Genomic DNA, 27,731 nt, shown 5'->3' on the forward strand with positions numbered 1-27,731 from the left:
GAAGGTTCACCAGACTGATTCCTGGGATGGGGGGATTGTCCTATGAGGAGAGATTGAGTAGACTAGGCCGATATTCTCTAGAGTTTAGAAGAATGAGAGGTGATGTCCTTGAAACATGAAAAATTATTACAGGGATTGACAGGGTGGATGCAGGGAGGATGTTTCCCCCGGGCTGGGGAGTCTAGAACCAGGGGTCACAGTCTCAGAATAAGTGGTCGGTCATTTAGGACTCAGATGAGAAACTTCTTCAATGAGGGTGGTGAATCTTTGGAATTCACTGCTCCACAGGGCTGTGGGGGCTCAGGCTTTGAGTACATTCAAGATGGAGAGCGATAGATTTTGGGATATTAAGGGAATCAAGGGATATGGGGATAGTGCAGGCAAGTGGAGTTGAGGGAAAAGATCAGCCATGATCTCATTGAATGGCGGAGCAGGCTCAAGGGGACAAATGTCGACTCCTGCTCCTATTTCTTATGTTTTTATAAATACCACCTACCATCTTGACCGCGTCATCTGTGGCATTCGAAGCAATGGCCAAGATCTCCGTTGTTGGGCTGAAGGTCAGCGACGTTGTTGCAGTAACCAAGTTCATGATGGCTTTCACAGGTCTGGGGTTAGTTTGGTGTAGGCAGGTGTCTCGTGAGTAAACGTTCACAACTCCAGAACTGGACCTGTCGAGGAAAGGAAAGAAAGATGTAACTTTTTATTATTAAAAAGGGTTAATTTAAAAGGAACATTAACACAAACTGCACCAGAGTGTCGGGATAGAAAGATGGAACTGGCCTGCATTTACGTAGCACCTCATCACATCTCTGAGAACACACCGAGCATTTCACACACAGCCAATTACTTCAAAGCTCAGTGACTATTGTTACGTAGCCAAACATTGCAACCCAATTTGTACATAGCAAGATTCCACAAATGGTAAACGAGTTCATTGACCAATAAGCTGCTTTTTATTGTGTTAGTCCTGGTAATCACATGATAAGATGCTAATCACAGCAATCTCTATCAATGAATCCACCACAGGCCCAGACTTGAGGCGAGGAAAACCCCCAGTGGGGAGAGCTTTGGCAACACATTAGTTGAGGGAGGAATGTTGATCAGGACACCAGGAGAACTCTTCGAAGAGTGCCATGGCATCCTTCACTTCTGCTTGAACGAGCTTGCAGGGTCACACTCTAAAGATGGCATCTCCTGCAATGCAATAGTCCCTCAGCACTGCATCAGGGCGTCCTGGAGAGCAGCCAAGTTGACAGGACGTGCATTTGCACCCAGCATACAGTGAGCTCCCGACCTCAGCCATGCCAAGTGAGGCGTTTCTCACATGGAGGTGGGGATGGAGCAGTTCAGAGGGTCAGCCAGCTTGGGCCCACCTATTGCATCTCCTGGGACCTTCCAGTGGGTTTCCACAGCAAACCCACATTTGCATTTTTGACCTGCGAGAATATACTTACTGCATTTGCGGAGTGCAGAGTTTGAAGCGCAAATTTTAATTTACTATAAAAATCAGACACAAACTACCTTTAATTAAAGGGGCCAATCACTGCAATCGCTCCATTTCCAACAGGGCTGTGATAAGGGGGTGGGAGGTAGTGATACGGGGGTGGGAGGTAGTGATACATCTTTAAAGTAAATTAAAGCAAGGATCTGTAACCACAGAAAGTTAGAGTGAGCTGATCAGGGACGGTTCAAGTAAAACCCCAGCACTGCACAGAGGGCAATACCAAGGCACAGGAGCTGCCCAGTGACTCTAACACAATGGCAGTGTTGTAATCCTCCCACAGGTAACGCCACTAGAAGGACTGAAAGCAATAAGCATAAAGTAATGGCTAGACCAGGGATTAAAGGAGGATTACGGGGCTATTTTCTGATGCTGTCAACAAGGCTTAGTGCCAAATCTGTTGAGTGGTTTGTGGCCAACCCAGGTTACGGACCAGAGAGAATTCGAATTCCCTCAACACAAATTGTCACGGTAATACTCAATACTTGGGCTATGCTGGAGATCAAATAGCAATTCAGTGCTGCCATCCAGAACAAAGACTTTTGCTATGATTCAATATTTTTTTTAAACTATTTAAATGTTCAATTACCAAGGAGCAGGAGAGAAAGTGTTATCACCCGGAGTCTTTAAGGAAGTTAAGCTGAATTCACAGTAACTGCGCTCAGTGCCACACAGACCCGTAAAGTTCCAGGTTAAATCACCCATGTCCCCAAAACCGGGGTCCGCGTGATCTCCCCATTACCGGGGTCCGTGTGATCTCCCCATTACCGGGGTCCGTGTGATCTCCCCATTACCGGGGTCCGTGTGATCTCCCCATTACCGGGGTCCGTGTGTGTGATATCTCCCCATTACCGGGGTCCGTGTGATCTCCCCATTACCGGGGTCCGTGTGATCTCCCCAAAACCGGGGTCCGTGTGATCTCCCCAAAACCGGGGTCCGTGTGTGTGATATCTCCCCATTACCGGGGTCCGTGTGATCTCCCCATTACCGGGGTCCGTGTGATCTCCCCAAAACCGGGGTCCGTGTGATCTCCCCAAAACCGGGGTCCGTGTGATCTCCCCAAAACCGGGGTCCGTGTGATCTCCCCAAAACCGGGGTCCGTGTGATCTCCCCAAAACCGGGGTCCGTGTGATCTCCCCATTACCGGGGTCCGTGTGATCTCCCCATTACCGGGGTCCGTGTGATCTCCCCATTACCGGGGTCCGTGTGATCGCCCCAAAACCGGGGTCCGTGTGATCGCCCCAAAACCGTGGTCCGTGTGATCGCCCCATTACCGGGGTCCGTGTGATCTCCCCATTACCGGGGTCCGTGTGTGTGATCTCCCCATTACCGGGTCCGTGTGTGTGATCTCCCCAAAACCGGGGTCCGTGTGATCTCCCCATTACCGGGGTCCGTGTGTGAGATCTCCCCATTACCGGGGTCCGTGTGTGTGATCTCCCCATTACCGGGGTCCGTTTGTGTGATCTCCCCGATACCAGGGTCCGTGTGTGTGATCTCCCCATTACCGGGGTCCGTGTGTGTGATCTCCCCGATACCAGGGTCTGTGTGTGTGATCTCCCCGATACCAGGGTCCGTGTGTGTGATCTCCCCGATACCAGGGTCCGTGTGTGTGATCTCCCCGATACCAGGGTCTGTGTGTGTGATCTCCCCGATACCAGGGTCTGTGTGTGTGATCTCCCCGATACCAGGGTCTGTGTGTGTGATCTCCCCGATACCGGGGTCCGTGTGTGTGATCTCCCCATTACTGGGTCACATTAAAAACCTTGGAAGGGAAAGGGCCGGCAGCCATGGTTAGGGATGAGTTGCCTCTTGTTTTACCCTCAGGCCCCGACAGCAGAGGGTAGCACAGTCGGACACAGGGTTCACCTACCCACAGGCCACGTACTGCCCGTTCCGAGAGACAGCAATACACGTCCCCTTCAGGCAGCCTTCATCTATGAACCTGTGCAGGCACTTCCTGCTCTTCACGTCCCAGACATAAACTTCGCCTTCATCTGGAACAAGAGAGAAAAAAGTACAGCCAGAGTTCGGGGCAGCATTGGCTGGCATCAAATAACACGCAGCTCTGGCTCGTCCCAGCCAACAGAACCAGAAAATGAAAACAGAATCTGTAACCGTGACTTGGGGACTGCAGACATTTGTTGAGGGACCAATCAACCAGGAACAGCACTGCTGGCCACTGGACCAGCTCAACGGAAACAGTCTTTCACTTCCGGTCAATTAATTGGTCGCACAGAGCTCCGCGCAACTTCTCAGAGAAGAAAGGGTGTGCGGATTGAGGTGAGCGAGTCTGTCGAGGGTGGGGTAGCAAGGGATGGAACATAGGAAATGGAGGAGGAGGCCATTCAGTCCCTCGAGCCATCCTATTAGAACGGTTATATTAACTGCACAGTTACAGCCCAGTAGAAACATAGAAAATAGGTGCAGGAGTAGGCCATTCGAGCCTGCACCGCCATTCAATAAGATCAAGGCTGATCATTCCTTCAGTACCCCTTTCCTGCTTTCTCTCCATACCTCTTGATCCCCTTAACTGTAAGGGCCATATCTAACTCCCTCTTGAATATATCCAATGAACTGGCATCAACAACTCTCTGCGACAGGGAATTCTACAGGTTAACAACTCTCTGAGTGAAGAAGTTTCTCCTCATCTCGGTCCTAAATGGCCTACCCCTTATCCTAAGACGATGTCCCCTGGTTCTGGACTTCCCCAACATCGGGAACATTCTTCCCGCATCTAACCTGTCCAGTCCCGTCAGAATCTTATATGTTTCTATGAGAGTCCCTCTCATCCTTCTAAATTCCAGTGAATAAAGGCCCAGTCGATCCAGTCTCTCCTCATATGACAGCACAGCCATCCCTGGAATCAGTCTGGTGAACCTTCGCTGCACTCCCTCAATAGCAAGAACGTCCTTCCTCAGACTAGGAGACCAAAACTGAACACAATATTCCAGCTGAGGCCTCACTAAGGCCCTGTACAACTGCAGTAAGATCTCCGTGCTTCTATAATCAAATCCCCTAGCTATGAAGGCCAACATACCATTTGTCTTCTTCACCGCCTGCTGTACCTGCATGCCCACTTTCAGTGACTGATGAACCACGACACCAAGGTCTCATTGCACCTCCCCTTTTCCTAGTCTGCCGCCATTCAGATAATATTCTGCCTTCGTGTTTTTGCCCCCAAAGTGGATAACCTCACATTTATCCACATTATACTGCATCTGCCCACTCACCTAACCTGTCCAAGTCACCCTGCAGCCTCTTAGCATCCTCCTCACAGCCCACACCGCCACCCAGTTTAGTGTCATCTGCAAACTTGGAGATATTACACTCAATTCCTTCATCTAAATCATTAATGTATAGTGTGAAGAGATGGGGTCCCAGCACTGAGCCCTGCGGCACTCCACTCGTCACTGCCTGCCATTCTGAAAAGGACCCATTTATCCCGACTCTCTGCTTCCTGTCTGCCAACCAGTTCCCTATCCACATCAGTATATTACCCCCAATACCATGTGCTTTGATTTTGCACAACAACCTGTTGTGCGGGACCTTGTCAAAAGCCTTCTGAAAGTCCAAATACACCACATCCACTGGTTCTCCCTTGTCCACTCTGCTAGTTACATCCTCAAAAAATTCCAGAAGATTCGTCAAGCATGATTTCCCTTTCATAAATCCATGTTGACTTGGACCGATCCTGTCACTGCTTTCCAAATGCGCTGCTATTTCATCCTTCACGATTGATTCCAACATTTTCCCCACTACTGATGTCAGGCTAACCGGTCTATAATTACCCGTTTTCTCTCTCCCTCCTTTTTTAAAAAGTGGTGTTACATTAGCTACCCTCCAGTCCATAGGAACTGATCCAGAGTCGATAGACTGTTGGAAAATGATCACCAATGCATCCACTATTTCTAGGGCCACTTCCTTGAGCACTCTGGATGCAGACTATCAGGCCCCGGGGATATATCGGCCTTCAATCCCATCAATTTCCCTAACACAATTTCCTGCCTAATAAGGATATCCTTCAGTTCCTCCTTCTCACTAGACCCACTGTCCCCTAGTACATTCGGAAGGTTATTTGTGTCTTCCTTCATGAAGACAGAACCAAAGTATTGGTTCAATTGGTCTGCCATTTCTTTGTTTTCATTATAAATTCACCTGAATCCGACTGCAATGGACCTACGTTTGTCTTTACTAATCTTTTTCTCTTCACATATTTATAGAAGCTTTTGCAGTCAGTTTTTATGTTCCCTGCAAGCTTCCTCTCGTACTCTATTTTTCCTCTCTTAATTAAACCCTTAGTCCTCCTCTGTTGAATTCTAAATTTCTCCCAGTCCTCAGGTTTGTTGCTTTTTCTAGCCAATTTATATGCCTCTTCCTTTGCTTTAACACTATCCTTAATTTCCCTTGTTAGCCATGGTTGAGCCACCTTCCCAGTTTTATTTTTACTCCAGAAAGGGATGTACAATTGCTGAAGTTCATCCATGTGATCTTTAAATGTTTACCATTGCCTATCCACCGTCAACCCTTTGAGTATCGTTTGCCAGTCTATTCTAGCCAATTCACGCCTCATACCGTTGAAGTTACCTTTCCTTTTCAGGACCCTAGTTTCCGAATCAACTTTGTCACTCTCCATCTTAATAAGGAACTCTACCATATTATGGTCACTTTTCCCCCAAGGGGCCTCGCACAACAAGATTGTTAATTAGTCCCTTCTCATTACACATCACCCAGTCTAGGATGGCCAGCTCCCTGGTTGGTTCCTCGACATATTGGTCTAGAAAACTATCCCTAATACACTCCAGGAAATCCTCCTCCACCGCATTGCTACCAGTTAGATTAGCCCAATCAATGTGTAGATTAAAGTCGGCCATGATTACTGCTGTACCTTTATTCCCACATCTTTTATTTCTTGTTTGATGCTGTCTCCAACCTCACTACTACTATTTGGTGGTCTAAACACAACTCCCACTAGCGTTTTCTGCCCTTTAGAATTCCGCAGCTCTACCCATACCAATTCCACATCATCCAGGCTAATGTCTTTCCTTACAATTGCATTGATTTCATCTTTAACTCGCAACATCACCCCGCCTCCTTTTCCTTTCTGTCTATCCTTCCTAAATGCTGAATACCCTTGTATGTTGAGTTCCCAGCCTTGGTCACCCTGGAGCCATGTCTCCGTGATGCCAATCACATCGTATCCGTTAACCGATATCTGCGCAGTTAATTCATCCACCTTATTACGATTACTCCTCGCATTCAGGCAGAGAGCCTTCAGGCTTTTTTTTTTTTAAACACACTTTGCCCCTTTAGAATTTTGCTGTAATGTGGCCCTTTTTGTTTTTTGCCTTGGGTTTCTCTGCCCTCCACTTTTACTATTCTCCTTTCTATATTTTGCTTCTGACTCCATTTTATTTCCCTCGGTCTCCCTGCATAGGTTCCCATCCCCCTGCCATATCCTCCCCAACAGCACTAGCAAACACTCCCCCTAGGACATTGGTTCTGGTCCTGCCCAGGTGCAGACCGTCCGGTTTGTACTGGTCCCACCTCCCCCAGAAGCGGTTCCAATGTCCCAGGAATTTGAATCCCTTCCTTCTGCACCACTCCTTAAGCCACGTATTTATCTGAGCTATCCTGCGATTCCTACTCTGACTAGCACGTGGCACTGGTAGCAATCCTGAGATTATTACTTTTGAGGTTCTACTTTTTAATTTAATTCCTAGCTCCCTAAATTCGTCTTGTAGGATCTCATCCCGTTTTTTACCTATGTCATTGGTACCTATACCACCACGACAACTGGCTGTACACCCTCCCTTTTCAGAATGTCCTGCACCCGCTCCGAGACATCCTTGACCCTTGCACCAGGGAGGCAACATACCATCCTGGAGTCTCGGTTGCGGCCGCAGAAACGCCTATCTATTCCCCTTACAATCGACTCCCCTATCACTATCGCTCTCCCACTCTTTTTCCTGTCCTCCTGTGCAGCAGAGCCAGCCACGGTGCCATGAACTTGGTTGCTGCTGCTCCCCCCTTATGAGTCATTCCCCCTCAACAGTACTCAAAGCGGTGTATCTGTTTTGCAGGGGGATGACCACAGGGGATCCCTGCATTACCTTCCTTGCACTGCACTTCCTGTTGGTCTTCCATTCCCTATCTGGCTGTGTACCCTTTACTTGCAGTAAGACCAACTCAATAAATGTGCTACTCATATCATTCTCAGCATCGTGCATGCTCCAGAGTGAATCCACCCGCAGCTCCAGTTCCGTAACGCGGTTCGTCAGGAGCTGCAGGCGGATACACTTCCCGCACACGTAGTCGTCAGGGACTCAAATGGCCCATTGTTTGAGCTCTAAATATTACAATAAAGGAAACAGGGAACCAGGAGTGTTTCTACATGTACAGATACATGTCTCAGATTAAGTTAAGTTTTCTCTTTTTAAATAAAATGGTCTTTGTCTCTTCTAATTGGTAAAGCGATAAGCCATGACGTTACCAAACATCCCAGTTTGATTCCAGCCCACGACTGATCACACCCCTCCCCCGCCCCCCCATACCCAGCCGAGACCCCCTGCTCCCTGACCAAGGCCCCTCCCCCTCCATTGAGCTCAACCTTAACCTTCCCTGCATCCGCAGACCATAACATCTGCTTACCAGAGTTTGTGTAGATTGTACTCCCATCAGGAGAGAAGGTGGCTCCGATTGCCTGGCCATTGATTTTCATACTATCCACCAGTTCTTTAGTCTGCAGAAGGAACAATCAAAAGAAGAATTTCCTGGCATTAGACATTGGACCATCAATCAAACAACCGTATTTCCTGTCCCACCAAACGTGGCGCAGCAAGGAAGCTCAGTGGGAGAATGCACAGGTTGTGAGAGCCACACAGACAAAAGCGTGGCGGAGGGAGAGGGGAAGGGAAGGAAATTCTGCTCTCAACTGACCTCAGCTGGGGAGGACACTGCAATAGTGCCGCACCCCCGAAGTGGAGGGCGAAATCAGCCAGCCTATTGGCCCTGACCGCTAGCCACCTGCATGTATGCATGTACAGCACCAGTGGCGGTGTTGCCCCCTGTGGCCAAATAGCCAGCAACACCGTGTTTAGGCTGAGATGTGGAAAGTGCCGACTCGGGCGAGATTTTGCACATTTCTTAGTGGCCGGCACTGTCCTGCTCAACCTCTGAGCTACAGAGCAGCGTGCGCTGTGACATACTGCGGATCCCCAACCTGCTGACACACAGTGCAGGTCCACGTGACTGCGGGTCCCTGTGACAGAGTTCCCAATCTTAGCCTCATCCTTCAGGGAAAATGCAATTGGAGGGGGCGGGGGGGGGGCACGTCAGCCTCCTGCTCATGCATCCTCTCGTGTCTGGTGCCGGACCATCGATAGAGCACTGGGAGGATGGCCTGCAGCAACTCGCCAAGGCTTCTTCGGCAGCACCTCTCAAACCCCCGACCTCTACCACCTAGAAGGACAATGGCAGCAGGCGCATGGGAACACCACCACCTCCACGTTCCCCTCCCAGTCACACACCATCCCGACTGGGAAATATATCGGCCGTTCCTTCATCGTCGCTGGGTCACAATCCTGGAACTCCCTCCCTAACAGCACTGTGGGAGCACCTTCACCACACGGACTGCAGCGGTTCAAGAAGGCGGCTCACCACCACCTTCTCAAGGGGCAATTAGGGATGGCCAATAAATGATGACTTTGCCAGCGATGCCCACATCCCAGGAACGAATATATTTTTAAAAGATCACGGGGCATAAGTGTGTGCTGCACAGAGAACATAAGCAAAGTGCAAGAAAATCACAAAAAGAATTCTTCCTTCACCCTCAGCAAGAATACAAAACCACGTCAGCAGGCATTCAGAAACCAATTTGCGGTGCATGAAAAATTTAAGCTGTGCTAATTCCCAGGTGTCACATATCTGATGTGACAGATGACCTACAATTTTCAGAAGTAATAACACGGCACTTTCATCCAGGTAACCATGTGCATAATGAACAAGGCAGTTGTGAAACCTAATTAGCTTATCCTGTCAGCACTGCAGGCTCAGTAATGAGCACTCCCCAGTGTTATTGGGCACGTAATCTCAGTACTCTCATTCGCACGGTGTGAACTTTAACCTTTTTGTACGTTTGTTGGTAAAATTGTAAGACGAAAAAGTAGAGTGAGTGAGACACATTCTCCGCCATCACTGAAGTCAAAGTATCATTCGCAACTGCTGGATGAAAAATTAGACGCTGGGAAGATGTGGCGTGTCTGATAAACGCGCGTCTGAATTCCAAACTTTGGTGAGAGGCGCCCAAGTTCAGCACAGAATGGCGGTGTTCGTTAAGCAAATATACACATGAAGTAGCTGTACATTACCTGTCTGTTTTCTAGTGACTAAAATGGTGTCACCGTAGCCACACCTGCAACAAGTCAGTGATTTCTATTGGACACAAGTTTACACAGTCCAGTAGATTACAGGATCGATTCTTTGCAATTTACCTTCATGGAGAGAAGGTGCAGATACCCTGAGGACCCAGTTAGCAGCAGAAAGAGGCCGTCTGGTGAGACTTCAAACTTCTTCACTTGCCGTTCCTCTAACCCTACAAATCCAAACACCAAAGAGCTTCAGTGACAGAGAACAGCATGCACCAACATCGAGCAAAAGCAGACAGCCCCAGTGAGCTGTCTGAACTCCCTGCAGTTACACCGATACATCTTTGCCTTGCTGTGAAGCAGAAAAGCATTTTGTAGCAACACAAGAACGGTAGCCTGACTGCCCCCTAACAAGCGGTCAGGAAGGGGAGTTAATCAACACTCAGCACAGAGCCTGAACATCACCAGAAGGGGGTCATGGGTTTTTTAAATTACTCTCCAATCTCTGCATTGACGCAGAGCAGCTCCTTTACAAGAGCAGTTAAGACCCTCTTGCATTGTGTAAAATAGGGCAGGCGAGCAGGCGTGCCCCTCTCACAGCGCACTCCCGTTCCACAGGGACTGATGTCAGGAAGCTCAGCCTCACGTTCCAACAACAACATGTGGGATGGGTGAAAAAGGACGACTGCCAAAGTGTTAGCAAACAGTGGTGTGACACAGGGGGTCAAAGAGCTCGGTATTACTCACATCATCCTGTGCGCAACCTCAGGAAGGAATGGTGCTGAAAATTAATTCCTCATTCTTTACTTATTTTATCCCCTTTTTGAAATCTATTCTTCAACCCAACTTCATTCACAGACAGCCCCATGGATTGACTGCTTAGCCCCGTTCCCTCTGCTCCACCAGAGTCCCATCATTCAGTCACCACACTCCCTCACTCTGCAACTCGCCTCCAAACCCACTTTGTTTCTCTACTTCACTCCTTTCCCTCAAAGGCCTCTTTAAAAACTCGTCTCTTTATGTTCGCCCCCTAATTAGTCTTCCCCCGTGCCCTGCTCAGTTTCCCCCTCTCCCTGGTTTAAACCATGTTCTTCCATGTGACACAGGAGATTTACGAGGATGTTGCCAGGACTGAAAGATTTTAGCGATGAGGAAAGATTGGATAGGCTGGGTTTGTTTTCTTTGGAACAGAGGAGGCTGAGGGGAGACTTTATTAAGGTGTATAAAATTATGAGGGGCCTGGATAGAGTGGATAGGAAGGACCTATTTCCCTTAGCATAGGGGTCAACAACCTGGGGGCATAGATTTAAAGTAATTGGTAGAAGAGGGGATTTGAAGGGAAATGTCTTCACCCAGAGGGTGGTGGGGGTCTGAAGGGTGGTAGAGGCAAAAATCCTCAACGCTTTTAAAAAGTAATTGGATGTGCACCTGAAGCAACTACAGGGCTACGGACCAAGAGCTGGAAAGTGGGATTTGGCTGGATAGCTCTTTGTCGGCCGGCACAGACACGATGGGCCGAATGGCCTCCTTCCGCGCTGTAAATTTCTATGATTCTATGACGGGGCTCTGGGAAAATACAAGCCCCAAGGGTCTGAAGATTACTGGTGGCTTCTGACTGCTATGTGTGGCAGCAGTAAATGGAAATAGACTGAAATCAACAAAACAAAAAGGACGCTAAAGATTGTCAGAATTCTTGCCGTTCTGGGAACAAGAGTTAAAAGTGCAGTTCTCACCTCGGACATTGTAGACAGGAATGACCTTCCCAGCCATCATATCGTATATATAGAACATCTTGTTGCGGAGGCCTGTGGCAATAACCTGCTCGCCGTCTGCGCTGAAGCGAGCTTTGTACACGGGAAACCGCTCCAAGTGAACACTCTGAATCTTGGGGTTCGTCTTTCCATCAACCTGCAATGCAATGAACATCGTCGGTGCAAATCTGAGTCACTCGCTCAGGCTGGGCCACAGGCCTCTCCCATCGGGCCATGGGCCCCTCACACCGGGCCACCGGCCCCGCACACCGGGCCACGGGCCGCTCACACCGGGCCACGGGCCGCTCACACCGGGCCACCGGCCGCTCACACCGGGCCACGGGCCGCTCACACCGGGCCACGGGCCGCTCACACCGGGCCACGGGCCGCTCACACCGGGCCACGGGCCGCTCACACTGGGCCACGGGCCGCTCACACCGGGCCACCGGCCGCTCACACCGGGCCACTCACACCGGGCCACGGGCCGCTCACACCGGGCCACGGGCCGCTCACACCGGGCCGCTCACACCGGGCCACGGGCCGCTCACACCGGGCCACCGGCCGCTCACACCGGGCCACCGGCCGCTCACACCGGGCCACTCACACCGGGCCACGGGCCGCTCACACCGGGCCACGGGCCGCTCACACCGGGCGCTCACACCGGGCCACGGGCCGCTCACACCGGGCGCTCACACCGGGCCACGGGCCGCTCACACCGGGCCACGGGCCGCTCACACCGGGCCACCGACCGCTCACACCGGGCCACCGACCGCTCACACCGGGCCATGGGCCCCTCACACCGGGCCACGGGCCCCTCACACCGGGCCACGGGCCGCTCACACCGGGCCACGGGCCGCTCACACCGGGCCATGGGCCGCTCACACCGGGCCACGGGCCGCTCACACCGGGCCACTCACACCGGGCCACGGGCCGCTCACACCGGGCCACGGGCCGCTCACACCGGGCCACTCACACCGGGCCACGGGCCGCTCACACCGGGCCATGGGCCCCTCACACCGGGCCATGGGCCCCTCACACCGGGCCACCGACCGCTCACACCGGGCCATGGGCCGCTCACACCGGGCCACGGGCCGCTCACACCGGGCCACGGGCCGCTCACACCGGGCCACGGGCCGCTCACACCGGGCCACTCACACCGGGCCACGGGCCGCTCACACCGGGCCACCGGCCGCTCACACCGGGCCACCGACCGCTCACACCGGGCCACCGGCCGCTCACACCGGGCCACCGGCCGCTCACACCGGGCCACGGGCCGCTCACACCGGGCCATGGGCCCCTCACACCGGGCCACCGACCGCTCACACCGGGCCACCGGCCGCTCACACCGGGCCATGGGCCAATCACACCGGGCCATGGGCCGCTCACACCGGGCCACCGGCCGCTCACACCGGGCCACCGGCCGCTCACACCGGGCCACGGGCCGCTCACACCGGGCCACGGGCCGCTCACACCGGGCCACCGGCTGCTCACACCGGGCCACCGGCCAATCACACCGGGCCATGGGCCGCTCACACTGGGCCACGGGCCGCTCACACCGGGCCACTCACACCGGGCCATGGGCCCCTCACACCGGGCCATGGGCCCCTCACACCGGGCCCCTCACACCGGGCCACCGGCTACGGGCCCCTCACACCGGGCCACGGGCCACGGCTCACACCGGGCCCCGCTCATACTGGGCCCCGGGCCGCTCACACTGGCTTACGTTGGATGTGAGGGGGTACTGGGTGAAACTTGTGGTATTGATACTGAATGCACAGATATGACTGGACAACATACCTGAAAGAGTGAGATGGAACTGTCTAGTCCGGCAGTCAGTATTACTTGAGCCGAGGGGTGGAATTGGGTCGTTGTTAATTTTGCCTCGGATGGCCTGGCGTGGTTGGCATTTGTACAGTTCTTTATCTGTTGAGAAGCAATCAAACCCATCACAACAGAGCAACTACTTTTTAAACACAAGCCAATTTTTTTTATTTAGATCTGTCTGACCGTTTCCCCCAAGGCACCTGCCTGCGCCAGGATGTGGTCCCACAGGTGCAGGTAGCTCACTCAAGCGGCTGTACTTCCTCTCCGAGCTCAGTGAGTTTTGGAAACATGTAAGCCAGCGAGGGCAGCACAGCGAGGCCCCTTAGCGCCTAGCGGGAATGACAGGATAGTGAACACCTACTGATCTATCCTCCTTAACCCAGAGAGCGAGGCCAACTGTAGTCCTCCTTACCCCAGCCCTGGCTGAGAGTCGCTAACACAACACTGGCCAAGGGACACTTTTCACACCTTTCACACCTCCCTGCGTTCACTTCCACACGGGCCATGCAGGGAATCGCCCCCAGAACAGTTTATTACCCACTCAACCATTTTTTAAAAAATTCATTCACAGGATGTGGGTGTTGGCCAGCATTTATCGCCCATCCGCAATTGCCCTCGAGATGAGCCAGCTTCTTGACAACTGAGATGGCTTCGGAGGGCAGGCAAGAGTTAACCACATTGCTGTGGGTCTGGAGTCACATATAGGCCAGACCTGGTAAGGGCGGCAGATTTCCTTCCCTAAAGGACATTGGTGAACCAGATGGGTTTACGACAATCTGGCAGTTTCTTGGTCACCATTACTGATACAAGCTTTTTATTCCGGATTTATTTAATTAACTGAATTTAAATTCCACAGCTGCCGTAGTGGGATGTCTCCGGATCATTAGTCCCGGCCTTTGGATTACTAGTCCAGTAACATAAGCACTATGCTACCGTACCCCACCGTGTACAATTCTTACAATCGAAGTTTGGGAATCCGTTACAAATGGTTCTCTCACTGGTGTTTTTAATAGGACACGGCAGTAGTGCTTAGTTCTGTCTGGTGTGTGTCTCATCTGCATGAGCGAGCCCCTCAGCCAAAGGATGAGAATAACTGGCTCAGCCTTTTGACAGCATGTCTCCAAGTACACGAGCACAGAGCTTCACCCACATCAGTTTGGCTCAGTGGTAGTGCTCTCACCTCTGGACGAGAAGGTTCAGACAGGTACCCACACATAAAATCTAGGCTGAGACTCTCAGTGCAGCACTGAGGGAGTGCTGCACTGTCAGAGGTGTCATCTTTCAGATGAAAGAAAGACTTGCATTTTATACAGCATCTTTCACAACCATCGGATGTCCCAAAATGTTTTCCAGCCAAAGAAATACCTTTGAATTGTAGTCACTGTTGTAATGTAGTAAATGCGGCAGCCAATTTGTGCACAGCAAGCTCCCACACACAGCAATGTGATAATGAGCAGATAATCTGTTTTAGCGATGTTAATTGAGGGATAAATATTGGCCAGGACACCGGGGATATCACTGCTGCTCTTCTTAGAAATAGTAGCCATGGGATCTTTTGCATCCACCAGTGAGGGCAGACGGGGCCTCGGTTTAACGTCTCATCTGATGGCACTTTTGACAGCCCCAGTATTGCACTGGAGTGTCAGCCTAGATTTTTGTGCTCAAGTCGCTGAGACATTAAACCGAGGCCCTGTCTGCCTGTTCAGATGAACAGATCCCATGGCAATACTCAAAGAAGAGTAGAGTCTCCCCCATGTCCAAGCTGACTTTTATCCCCCAGCCAAAATCAGATTAACTGGACATTTCTTCCCCATGCTATTTGTGGGATCTTGCTTTGCACAAATTGCCTACGCAGTGGCTACATTTCAAAACTACTTCAATGGCTGTTAAGACGCTTAGAGACGTCCTGAGGACATGAAAGGCGCTACAGAAATGCAGGTTCTTTCTTTACAGGCTTCAGATCAGGTGCCTCAGGACATTCCCTTCCTTCCCCGTGCCGCGCAGAATGCCCATCTCCAGCCTTCCAATAACGCTGCTGTCAAACCTGCCCCAGAGCAGCAGTCTCCGACCGATGCTGCTATTCATCCTTGTTTGGAGCATTCCTTCCAATAAAAGTACTGGAGCAGAAGAAACAATTTCCCCAAAATACCGATATTAAATCCGATTTCGTCGGCTGCTTTTTTTTTTTAAAAAGGGGGCAGAGGTGGTGAGAGACCACGAAGGACAGGGAACTGGTTTGGTTCACTAGAATAGTGTGCCTGAAGAAGATCTTTAATGACATTTCACCATTTGTTTTGGTCAGTCGGGGGTGAGGGAGGCAGCGTAAGGTGTAACAAAACTGTAAACATGCTCTTCATTATACCTTCACGATTCTGTTACAAGCAGCACTCAACGGAAGTCATTCCCCAGATAGTTTACCCAACGGAGGAGGTCTACAGAGGTTTGAATAAACAAGAACTGTGCTAATTAAATACACATTTCTGAACCCAGTGTCATCGCCCCACCACCTAACCAGCGATTAGTTTGGAATCTGGAGAGCCACGACTGGGAAGGCCACGACTGGGAAGGCAGTGCATGGGGTGGGGAGATGGTACATGACATTTCCCCACGCACTGTATTACTGGACTCAGCAACATGATCGCAGAAAGGCAACAAGCCCAGACAAAGCTCTCCCGCCACAGGGACAGAGAGGGGAAACCCAAGGGGCCGTCAGACTCGACTGCTCTCACGCACGTGCAGCACGGAGCTGGTGACAGGCTGGGAGCTGCCCTCCCACCTCACCATGCTGCCTAGTACAGGGAAAAAGATTTGCTGACAATAACTCCCGGGTATCTATCCATTCACACACTATCCGAGGTCCTGAACTGGGACACGGCCTGATATCTGATGCGATAGGAGAACAGTTTTATGCAGCAGGTTACGATAATCTGGAACGCGCTGCCTGAAAAGGCGGTGGAAATAAATTCAATAACTTTCAAAAGGAAATTGGATGAATACTTGAAGGCATCAGTCCCACACTCAAACAGAACATACGTGGGTTAACATCTCTCTCTCATACAAACTAACACACCTGTTGCACCATGCCAACTGACGTTAACTTTAAGCACAGCCTCTCACTGAGCACCCTCACCTGTAACAATCCTTTGGGAAGGGCAACAGAGCTCGACACAAAATTGCCAGTTCTCCGCAACAAATCCTCATCTTCATCAATTTCTACCATAACAGATAAAGGCATTCATTTAATTAGGTACACGCACAAAATATACAAAGTAATGCACACAGAACATTTAAGAGGACTGCACCCTAATTCAATAACTCAGTATTTTAATTGAGCTTGTGTTTTAGGATGTCACACAAAACCCCTTAATTAGTTCCAGCCTGTAACTCACTCCCGGGGATCTGTTATTCTATATATAAACCCCCCGAACCCCTCGATTAAATTCCAGCCTGTAACTCACTCCCGGGTATCTGTTATTCCACATATAAACCCCCGAACCCCTCGATTAGATTCCAGCCTGCAACTCACTCCCGGGTATCTGTTATTCTATATATAAACCCCCCGAACCCCTCGATTAGATTCCAGGCTGTATCTCACTCCGGGGTATCTCTTATTCTATATATAAACTACCGGAACCCCTTGATTATACCCCAGCCTGTAATTCACTCCTGGGTATCTGTTATTCTATATATAAACCCCCCAAACCCCTCGATTAGATTCCAGCCTGTAACTCACTCCTAGATATCTGTTATTCTATATATAAACCCCTCGATTAGATTCCAGCCTGTAACTAACTCCGGGTATCTGTTATTCTATATATAAACCCCCCCGAACCCCTCGATTAGATTCCAGCCTGTAACTCAGTCTCGGGTATCTATATATAAACCCCCGCCCCACCCCCCCCAAACACCCCGATCAGATCCTGTAACTCACTCCCGGGAGATCTGTGTTATTCTATATATAAACCTCCTGAATCCCTCGATTAGATTCCAGCCTGTAACTAACTCCGGGTATCTGTTATTCTCCAGATAAAGTTTGTTGCCTCTGTATAACTGCTTCACAGTCACTGTGTGTCCAGGTTATAATGGGTTACCATCATCTGAGTCTTTCTTGTCCTTTCTTCTCTTTTTATCCGTGTTCTCTGCCCAGGACGGTGGTCCACCCATTGCACTCTGGAATCTGCCAATTAAGGTATACTAGGATTAAATCTTTTTCACTGGAGAGGTGTGGGGAAGTGACCCCCTTTTGCGACGCTCCTACCTACAGGGTAAGTGACTGCCCGGTAACACGCGGCATGATTCAGATACAGTGTCAATCCTGTGCATAGAGGCCAGTCACCAGTACACAGTGCCGCTCGCACCACCAAAACACACCCACAGTTCAGCAATTTGCCAACGTGGACTTGACATTTTCACTTCTACAATTTTAACAAGGGACGATTTCTCTCTTCATAGTGAATTTGTAAACACGTTCCTCACACTCCACTTTAAGATTTCACAAATGACGGTAGGCAGGAAACCCGTTCTCTAGTTTTCCAAGCCATTCCGACACATCCTGCAGCCGAGAGCGGGCCTTAACCTTAGTGTCAATTTAGCTGTGAGTTGGTATCTGGGAAGCACGCAGTGACCCAGGGATCACACTGGTTTCCCCGCCACCCCCCCACCCCGTGTTTTTCTCCCCCAGTTAGGTAATGCCTCACTGCACCAGAGTAGCACCAAGCATGGCTCACCTTCTAATGATCACACAAACCCCCACCCACCCCCGGCCCCGCCCCTCCCATTCTCTGTTAGTTATTTTATCTCTGCTCCCAAGTACTGCGGTTCTGATGTGAGTCAGAAGATCGTGGGATCGAGCCCCACTCTAGGGACTCGAGCACAAAACCCAGGCTGACATCAGTGCACTGTCGGAGGTGCAGTCTTTAAGATGTGACGTTACACTGAGGCCCGTCTGCCCTGCTTGTACGTACTGCTCCTTCAGTCTCTGCTGCAGCTTCGCCACACTGAGGGTCTTCTCCGCGGTGCTTTTCAGTAGGTTTTTCCGGAATCGATGGGTCATATCCACCCTGTAATGCAAAAAATAGAAGTCAGCTACCAATAAACTGGATTCAATTAATCCTGTGGAACATGGACGTTTGGGAGGGGAACGCTGGAGCTGGTCTGTCTGAATCATAGAAATTTACAGCAAGGAGGCTATTCGGCCCATCGTGTCCACGCCGGCCGACCAAGAGCTATCCAGCCTGATCCCACTTTCCAGCTCTTGGTCTGTAGCCCTGTAGGTTACGGCACTTCAAGTGCATATCCAGGTACTTTTTAAATGTGAGGGTTTCTGCCTCTACCACCCTTTCAGGCAGTGAGTTCCAGACATCCACCACCCTCCGGGGGAAAACATTTCTCCTCAAATCCCCTCTAATCCTTCTACGAATTACTTTAAATCTACGCCCCCTGGATATTGACCCCTCTGCTGAGGGAAATAGGTCCTTCCTATCCACTCTATCCAGGCCCCTCATAATTCTACACACCTCAATTGGGTCTCCCCTCAGCCTCCTCTGTTCCAAAGAAAACAAACCCAGCCTATCCATTCTTTCCTCATCGCTAAAATTCTCCAGTTCAGGCAACATCCTCGCAAATCGCCTCAGTAGCCTCTCTAGTGCAATCACATCTTTCCTGGAATGGGGGTGACCAGAACCGCACGCAGTCCTCTTGCTGTGGCCTAACCAGTGTGTTATACAGTTCAAGCACAACCCCCCTGCTCTTGTATTCTATGCCTCAGCTAATAAAGGCAAGTATTCCGTATGCCTTCTTAAACACCTTATCTACCTGTCTGCTCCAACTCTCCAGACAAGCATCCAACTGTGCCCCTGCAGTCAGTGCCTCCATTGTCAGCCCAGTACTGACAATACTCACTGGCCTTCACGCGAGGCAGTGTCTCCTGCGATCTGCTCTAAATTTCCATTACATTCATTTGTATTTATGAGCTCTGATCCGGCTCTACTACCCGACTTTAAAGTAATACTCAGGATTTACCTAATCTTAACCCATCTATTTAATATTTTATAGAGAATCCCTCACTTAACCGTCTCTGCAGGTTGCGGAACCTGAGCATTTTAACCTATCCTCACAGCTGATGGTCTCCCACACTCGGATTAAGAAACGCACATTACTTACTGAATTAAATAGGACTCGAGGGAAAAAGAACTTTGATTGCCTTCAAACCCTTAATGTTTTTAAATTACTGTTTTAAAAGTATTTACTCTCTGGGAGCTCAGTATTCTGCAGGATAATATTCATGCTTGTAATCTGCCGTATACAAATCGTCCATTCCCCACGGGCAGGTGGGAGAGGATCTCCCTGGAAACTACACGTACAGTTCCTCGGGGCAGAGGAGGCACGGACTCACCAACAGCCTCCTCAAGCAGGAGCGAGATAGTTGGTTCTCAAACCAACTAAGCTTAAATAAAGGAGACTACAAAGGTATGAGGGCAGAGTTGGCTAAAGTGGACTGGGAAAACAGATTAAAGTGTGAGCCGGTTGATGAGCAATGGCAGACATTTAAGGAGATATTTCATAACTCGCAACAAAAATATATCCCAATGAGAAGGAAAGACTGTAAGAGAAGGGATAACCATCCGTGGATAACTAAGGAAATAAGGAAATAAGGGAGGGTATCAAACTGAAAACAGGGGCATACAATGTGGCCAGAGGATTGGGAAACTTTAAAAAGCCAGCAAAGAACTAAAAAAAAATGATAGAGGGAAGATAGATTATGAAAGTAAACTGACACAAAATATAAAAATAGATAGTAAGAGTATCTACAGATACATAAATAGGAAAAGAGTGGCTAAAGTAAATGTTGTTCCCCTTGAGGATGAGACTGGGGAATTAATAATGGGGAACAGGGAAATGGCAGAGATGTTTAACAAATATTTTGTATCGGTCTTCACGGTTGAAGGCACCAAAAACATCCCAATAGTGGATAATCAAGGGGTTATAGGCAGTAGTACTCGGTAAAATAATGGGACTAAAGGCAGATAAGTCCTCTGGACCTGATGGCTTACATCCTAGGGTCTTAAAAGAAGTGGCTGGAGAGATAGTGGATGCATTGGTTCCCTGGATTCTGGGGAGGTCCCAGCAGATTGGAAAACCCTAAACCTAACGCCCCTATTTAAAAAAAGGAGGCAGACAAAAAACAGGAAACAATAGATCAGTTAGCCTAACATCTGTCTTTGGGAAAATGCTGGAGTCCATTATTAAGGAAGCAGTAGCGGGACATTTGGAAAAGCATAATTCAATCAGGCAGAGTCAGCATGGTTTTATGAAAGGGAAATCATGTTTGACAAATTTGCTGGAGTTCTTTGAGGATGTAGCAAGCAGGGTGGATAAGGGGGAACCAGTGGATGTGGTGTATTTGGATTTCCAGAAGGCATTTGATAAGGTGCCACATAACAGGTTACTGCACAAGTTAAAAGTTCACGGGGTTGGGGGTAATATATTAGCATGGATAGAGGATTGGCTAACTAACAGAAAACAGAGAGTCGGGATAAATGGGTCATTTTCCGGTTGGCAAACAGTGACTAGTGGGGTGCCACAGGGATCGGTGCTGAGTCCTCAACTATTTACAATCTATATTAATGACTTGGATGAAGGGACCGAGTGTAATGTAGCCAAGTTTACTGATGATACAAAGATGGGTGGGAAAGCAAATTGTGAGGAGGACACAAAAAATCTCCAAAGGGATATAGACAGGCTAAGTGAGTGGGCAAAAATTTGGCAGATGGAGTATAATGTTGGAAAATGTGAGATTATCCACTTTGGCAGAAAAAATAGAAAAGCAAATTATAATTTAAAGGGAGAAAAATTGCAAAGTGCTGCAGTACAGAGGGACTTGGGGGTCCTTGTGCATGAAACACAAAAAGTTAGTATGCAGTTACAGCACATAATCAGGAAGGTAAATGGAATCTTGGCCTTTATTGCAAGGGGGATAGAGTGTAAAAGCAGAGAAGTCCTGCTACAACTGTACAGGGTATTGGTGAGGCCACATCTAGAGTACTGCATAGAGTTTTTGGTCTCCGTATTTAAGGAAGGATATACTTGCATTGGAGGCTGTTCAGAGAAGGTTTACTAGGTTCATTCTGGAGATGAGGGAGTTGACTTATGAAGATAGGTTGAGTAGGTTGAGCCTATACACATTGGAGTTCAGAAGAATGAGAGGCGATCTTATCGAAACATATAAGATAATGAGGGGGCTCGACAAGGTGGATGCAGAGAGGATATTCCACATAGGGGAAACTAAAACTAGGGGACATAGTCTCAGAATAAGGGGCACCCATTTAAAACTGAGATGAGGAGGAATTTCTTCTCTCAGGGGGTTGTAAATCTGTGAAATTCTCTACTCCAGAGAACTGTGGAGGCTGGGTCATTGAATATATTTAAGACGGAGACAGACAAATTTTTTGAGCATTAAGGGAATAAAGAGTTATGGGGAGCGGGCAGGGAAGCGGAGCTGAGTCCATGATTGGATCAGCCATGATCTTATTTAATGGAGTAGGAGGTTTGAGGGGCCAGGTGGCCGACTCCTGCTCCTGTTTCTTATGTTCTTATGTGACACACAGGCAAGAGAGAGGGGAGGTGTCTCACTGAGTCAGAAGGTCATGGGTTCTAGTCCCACTCCAGAGACTTAAGCACATAATCCAGTGGAGTACTGAGGGAGGCTGCACTGTCGGAGGTGCAGTTCTGAGGGAGCACTGCGCTGTCGGAGGTGCCGTCTTTCAGATGAGATGTTAAACCGAGATCCCGTCTGTCCTCTCAGGTGGACATAAAGCATTCATGACACTATTTCGAAGAAGAGCAGGGGCAGTTCTCCTGGCGAATATTTATCCCTAAAACAACATCACAAAAAACAGACTGTCTCTTCATTATCACATTGGTATATGCGGGAGAGCGCTGAGCACCTCGAGTCTCAATGCCGAGAGCATGCAGAAATCAAGCGCAGGCAACGGAAAGAGCGTGCGGCAAACCTGTCCCACCCACCCCTTCCCTCAACGACTATCTGTCCCACCTGTGACAGTCTGTGGCTCTCGTACTGGACTGTTAACATAAGAACATAAGAATTAGGAACAGGAGTAGGCCATCTAGCCCCTCGAGCCTGCTCCGCCATTCAACAAGATCATGGCTGATCTGGCCGTGGACTCAGCTCCACTTACCCGCCCGCTCCCCGTAACCCTTAATTCCCTTATTGGTTAAAAATCTATCGAACTGTGATTTGAACATATTCAATGAGCTAGCCTCAACTGCTTCCTTGGGCAGAGAATTCCACAGATTCACAACCCTCTGGTAGAAGAAATTCCTTCTCAACTCGGTTTTAAATTGGCTCCCCCGTATTTTGAGGCTGTGCCCCCTAGTTCTAGTCTCCCCGACTAGTGGAAACAACCTCTCTGCCTCTATCTTGTCTATCCCTTTCATTATTTTAAATGTTTCGATAAGATCACCCCTCATCCTTCTGAACTCCAACGAGTAAAGACCCAGTCTACTCAATCTATCATCATAAGGTAACCCCCTCATCTCCGGAATCAGCCTAGTGAATCGTCTCTGTACCCCCTCCAAGGCCAGTATATCCTTCCTTAAGTAAGGTGACCAAAACTGCACTCCAGGTGCGGCCTCACCAATACCCTATACAGTTGCAGCAGGACCTCCCTGCTTTTGTACTCCATCCCTCTCGCAATGAAGGCCAACATTCCATTTGCCTTCCTCATTACCTGCTGCACCTGCAAACCCCCAGGTCCCTCTGCACCGCAGCATGTTGTAATTTCTCCCCATTCAAATAATATTCCCTTTTACTGTTTTTCTTTCCAAGGTGGATGACCTCACATTTTCCGACATTGTATTCCATCTACCAAACCTTAGCCCATTCGCTTAACCTATCTAAATCTCTTTGCAACCTCTCTGTGTCCTCTACACAACCCGCTTTCCCACTAATCTTTGTCATTTGCAAATTTTGTTACACTACACTCTCTCCCAGGTCATCTATGTATATTGTAAACAGTTGTGGTCCCAGCACCGATCCCTGTAGCACACCACTAATCACCGATTTCCAACCCGAAAAGGACCCATTTATCCCGACTCTCTGCTTTCTGTTAGCCAGCCAATTCTCTATCCATGCTAATGCATTTCCACTGACTCCGCGTACCTTTATCTTCTGCAGTAACCTTTTGTGTGGCACCTTATCGAATGCCTTTTGAAAATCTAAATACACCACATCCATCGGTACACCTCTATCCACCATGCTCGTTATATCCTCAAAGAATTCCAGTAAATTAGTTAAACATGATTTCCCCTTCATGAATAGTTACCTGCCTTTTGTCTGCCCCCTTTTTTAAACAGAGGCGTTACATTAGCTGCTTTCCAATCCGCTGGTACCTTCCCAGAGTCCAGAGAATTTTGGTAGATTATAACAAATGCATCTGCTATAACTTCCGCCATCTCTTTTTATACCCTGGGATACATTTCATCAGAACCAGGGGACTTGTCCACCTTGAGTCCCATTAGCCTGTCTAGCACTACCTCCCTAGTGATAGTGATTGTCTCAAGGTCCTTCCTTCCCAAATTCCTGTGACCAGCAATTTCTGGCATGGTTTCTGTGTCTTCCACTGTGAAGACCAAAGCAAAATAATTGTTTACGGTCTCAGCCATTTCCACATTTCCCATTATTAAATCCCCCTTCTCATCTTCTAAGGGACCAACATTTACTTTAGTCACTCTTTTCCATTTTATATATCTGTAAAAGCTTTTACTATCCGTTTTTATGTTTTGTGCAAGTTTACCTTCGTAATCTATCTTTCCTTTCTTTATTGCTTTCTTAGTCATTCTTTGCTGTCGTTTAAAATTTTCCCAATCTTCTATTTTCCCACTAACCTTGGCCACCTTATACGCATTGGTTTTTAATTTGATACTCTCCTTTATTTCCTTGGTTATCCACGGCTGGTTATCCCTTCTCTTACCGCCCTTCTTTTATTTTGGAATATATTTTTGTTGAGCACTATGAAAGAGCTCCTTAAAAGTCCTCCACTGTTCCTTAATTGTGCCACCGTTTAGTCTGTGTTTCCAGTCTACTTTAGCCAACTCTGCCCTCATCCCACTGTAGTCCCCTTTGTTTAAGCATAGTACGCTCGTTTGAGACACTACTTCCTCACCCTCAATCTGTATTACAAATTCAACCATACTGTGATCACTCATTCCGAGAGGATCTTTTACTCGAGATCGTTTATTATTCCTGCCTCATTACACAGGACCAGATCTAAGATAGCTTGCTCCCTTGTAGGTTCTGTAACATACTGTTCTAAGAAATAATCCCGTATGTATTCTATGAATTCCTCCTCCAGGCTACCCCGTGCGATTTGATTTGACCAATCGATATGTAGGTTAAAATCCCCCATGATTACTGCCGTTCCTTTTTCACATGCCTCCATTATTCCCTTGATTACTGCCCTCCTCACCATGAAATTAATATTTGGGGGCCTATAAACTATGCCCACCAGTGACTTTTTCCCCTTACTATCTCTAATCTCTACCCACAATGATTCAACATTTTGTTCATTAGAGCCAATATCGTCTCTCACAACTGCCCTGATATCATCCTTTATTAACAGAGCTACCCCACCTCCTTTCCCTTCTTGTCTATCTTTCCGAATCGTCAGATATCCCTGTATGTTTAATTCCCAGTCTTGCCCACCCTGCAACCACGTTTCTGTAATGGCCACCAAATCATACCCATTTGTAATGATTTGTGCCGTCAACTCATTTACTTTATTTCGAATGCTGCATGCGTTTAGGTAGATGTTTTAATACTAGTTTTTAAACCATGATTTTTAGTTTTGACCCCTCCTGCAGCCCCTTTACATTCAGTGGCCCTTTTTGTTTTTTGCCTTGGGTTTCTCTGCCCTCCACTTTTACTCATCTCCTTTCTGTCTTTTGCTTTTGTCTCCTTTTTGTCTACCTCTGTCTCCCTGCATTGGTTCCCATCCACCAAAGAACTCATCCACGATTCCGAGGGACTGCCTATGATGATGATGAGGGTATATGTGGGAGCGTGCTGTGTGCAAATTGGCTGATGCATTTCCTACATTACAACAGTGACTATATTTGAAAAAAAGTACTTCATTGGCTGGAAAGTGCTTTGGAAGGTCCTGAGGGGCGCTGCAGAAATACACGTTTTTCTTTCAAATAAGTTTGTAATTTGAGGGGGAAAGCGTCTGTTGATCTTTGAAACGATAAAGGTGCCCGCACTCTCAGGAGGAGGGTCCCTGCAGCCTGCTGTCCTTGCACAAGTGTCAAGTTTCAAACATTCAGCAGGTCGGGCAGAATTTGTGGAGAGAGAAACAAGAGTTAACGTTTCAGGTCCATGACCTATCGTCTGATAAAGGTCACTGACTTGCAATGTTAACCCTCCGTCCCTCTCTGCACACTGGCGGAGTGTTACCGTGTTTTCGGTTTTTATTTCAGCATTTCCAGCATCTGCAGTATTTTCCTTTCTGCTCAGTGTGAATACTGCCCTTGTGATCTAACTGATCAAAAACCAGAGCCAGATTATTCTTGTTAGCTCTATTTTCTAATCCTCTTAGTGTCTAGCAATTCATTATCTACTGATCCTTCTGGCATTAACTCTACCCCACACAACACAACCAGGCCCAACAGTTTTAAAAAGCGAATTTCAAAGAAATGAGGGAACAGTTTAAGTGAATTGATGGGGGGGTGGAGGTGAGGGGGTTGTTGAATAGTATTTCAATAGAGCACAAATGAGACACCTTTGAAAACACAGCGCTGAGTGTGCAGGGTAAATACAATGTGAAGCAGTCAGTGCAGACTAAATAAGCATGGCCCTAAATGAACGAAGAAATGAATCAAAAGCCGAGGACAGAAAAGGACCTTTACGAATCTTGGTAAGGGATGAGCAAAGGGGCAGAGAGCTGGGAAAAAGCACAGCGCAAACTCTCAAAGTAACAGCAATTCATTCTCTCAGTATTTCAATAGTGAAACATAGAAAATAGGTGTAGGAGTAGGCCATTCAGCCCTTCGAGCCTGCACCGCCATTCAATGAGTTCATGGCTGATCATTCACCTCAGTACCCCTTTCCCGCTTTCTCTCCATACCCTTTGATCCCTTTAGCCGTAAGGGCCATATCTAACTCCCTCTTGAATATATCCAATGAACTGGCATCAACAACTCTCTGCGGCAGGGAATTCCACAGGTTAACAATTCTCTGAGTGAAGAAGTTTCTCCTCATCTCAGTCCTAAATGGGAGGCCATCTGAGCAGAGGTGAGCATCAGAATGGCAGCAAACAGGCTGAAATGGGGTTAATATTCTGAATGATTATGCATGGTCAAGATAAGATCAGCAATGACCTTATTAAATGGTGGAGCAGGCTCGAGGGGCCGTATGGCCGACTCCTGTTCCTATTTCTTATGTCCTTACTCCAAGTATTCACATTATCATCATAGGCAGTCCTTCGGAATCGAGGAAGACTTGTTTCCACTCTAAAAATGAGTTCTTAGGTGGCTGGACAGTCCAATACGAGAACCACAGTCCCCGTCACAGGTGGGACAGATAGTCATTGAGGGAAGGGGAGGGTGGGACAGGTTTGCCGCACGCTCCTTCCGCTGCCTGCGCTTGTTTTCTGCATGCTCTCGGCGATGAGACTCGAGGTGCTCAACGCCCTCCCGGATGCACTTCCTCCACTTAGGGCGGTCTTTGGCCAGGGATTCCAGGTGTCAGTGGGGATGTTGCACTTTATCAGGGAGGCTTTGAGGGTCATCCCAACAAAATAGTCACAAAGGGAGACATGAGCAACAGTCCCTCCCCAGAGCGTGACATCCACAAGCAATGATACAAATGGGAAGCAAGTCCCAGACAGTCATGAAGGGATCAAACAGATAATCACCAGGGATAGACGGTATTTAATGCAAAGTGCTAATGGAGATTGAAGAGATTTAAGAGTCATTAATGATCACGATAAGAGGGACGAACACAGGAGGGAGTGCGAGGAGGGAGCCCATTCTCACAACGGGTGACAAAGTGGAACTGGGTGTTGCAATGGATTAGACATCTTCTTCACCATCGGTGGTCAGCCATCACTCAACACCTGGGTATCTTCTTCACACCTCTAGGGCAGGGACCTGAACCCTGGGGTTGTGACCCGAGAGAGTGCAGGAAGGTGGAGTTGAGGTTGAAGTTCTGCCAAGATCTAATTGAATGGCGCGGCAAGCTCGAGGGGCCGAAGGGCCTCCTCCTGCTCCTAATTC

General features: G+C 48.7%; 1 protein-coding gene across 1 annotated transcript in view; it reads right to left on the reverse strand.

Moving 5' to 3' along the window:
* Nucleotides 1-27,731, reverse strand: part of utp18 (UTP18 small subunit processome component) — a 47,870-nt gene that overhangs the window by 12,431 nt on the left and 7,708 nt on the right. Inside the window, exons 3-11 of the mRNA XM_070858253.1 lie at nt 18,407-18,502; nt 17,534-17,619; nt 16,573-16,655; nt 13,416-13,541; nt 11,601-11,775; nt 9,994-10,094; nt 8,153-8,243; nt 3,375-3,498; nt 497-671 (exon numbers count right to left, since the gene is read on the reverse strand). Coding sequence (XP_070714354.1) covers nt 497-671; nt 3,375-3,498; nt 8,153-8,243; nt 9,994-10,094; nt 11,601-11,775; nt 13,416-13,541; nt 16,573-16,655; nt 17,534-17,619; nt 18,407-18,502 — 1,057 coding nt within the window. The remainder of the gene's footprint in view (nt 1-496; nt 672-3,374; nt 3,499-8,152; nt 8,244-9,993; nt 10,095-11,600; nt 11,776-13,415; nt 13,542-16,572; nt 16,656-17,533; nt 17,620-18,406; nt 18,503-27,731) is intronic.

The sequence above is a fragment of the Pristiophorus japonicus genome, chromosome 16, assembly GCF_044704955.1.
Source record: "Pristiophorus japonicus isolate sPriJap1 chromosome 16, sPriJap1.hap1, whole genome shotgun sequence".
NCBI lineage: Eukaryota > Metazoa > Chordata > Chondrichthyes > Pristiophoridae > Pristiophorus > Pristiophorus japonicus.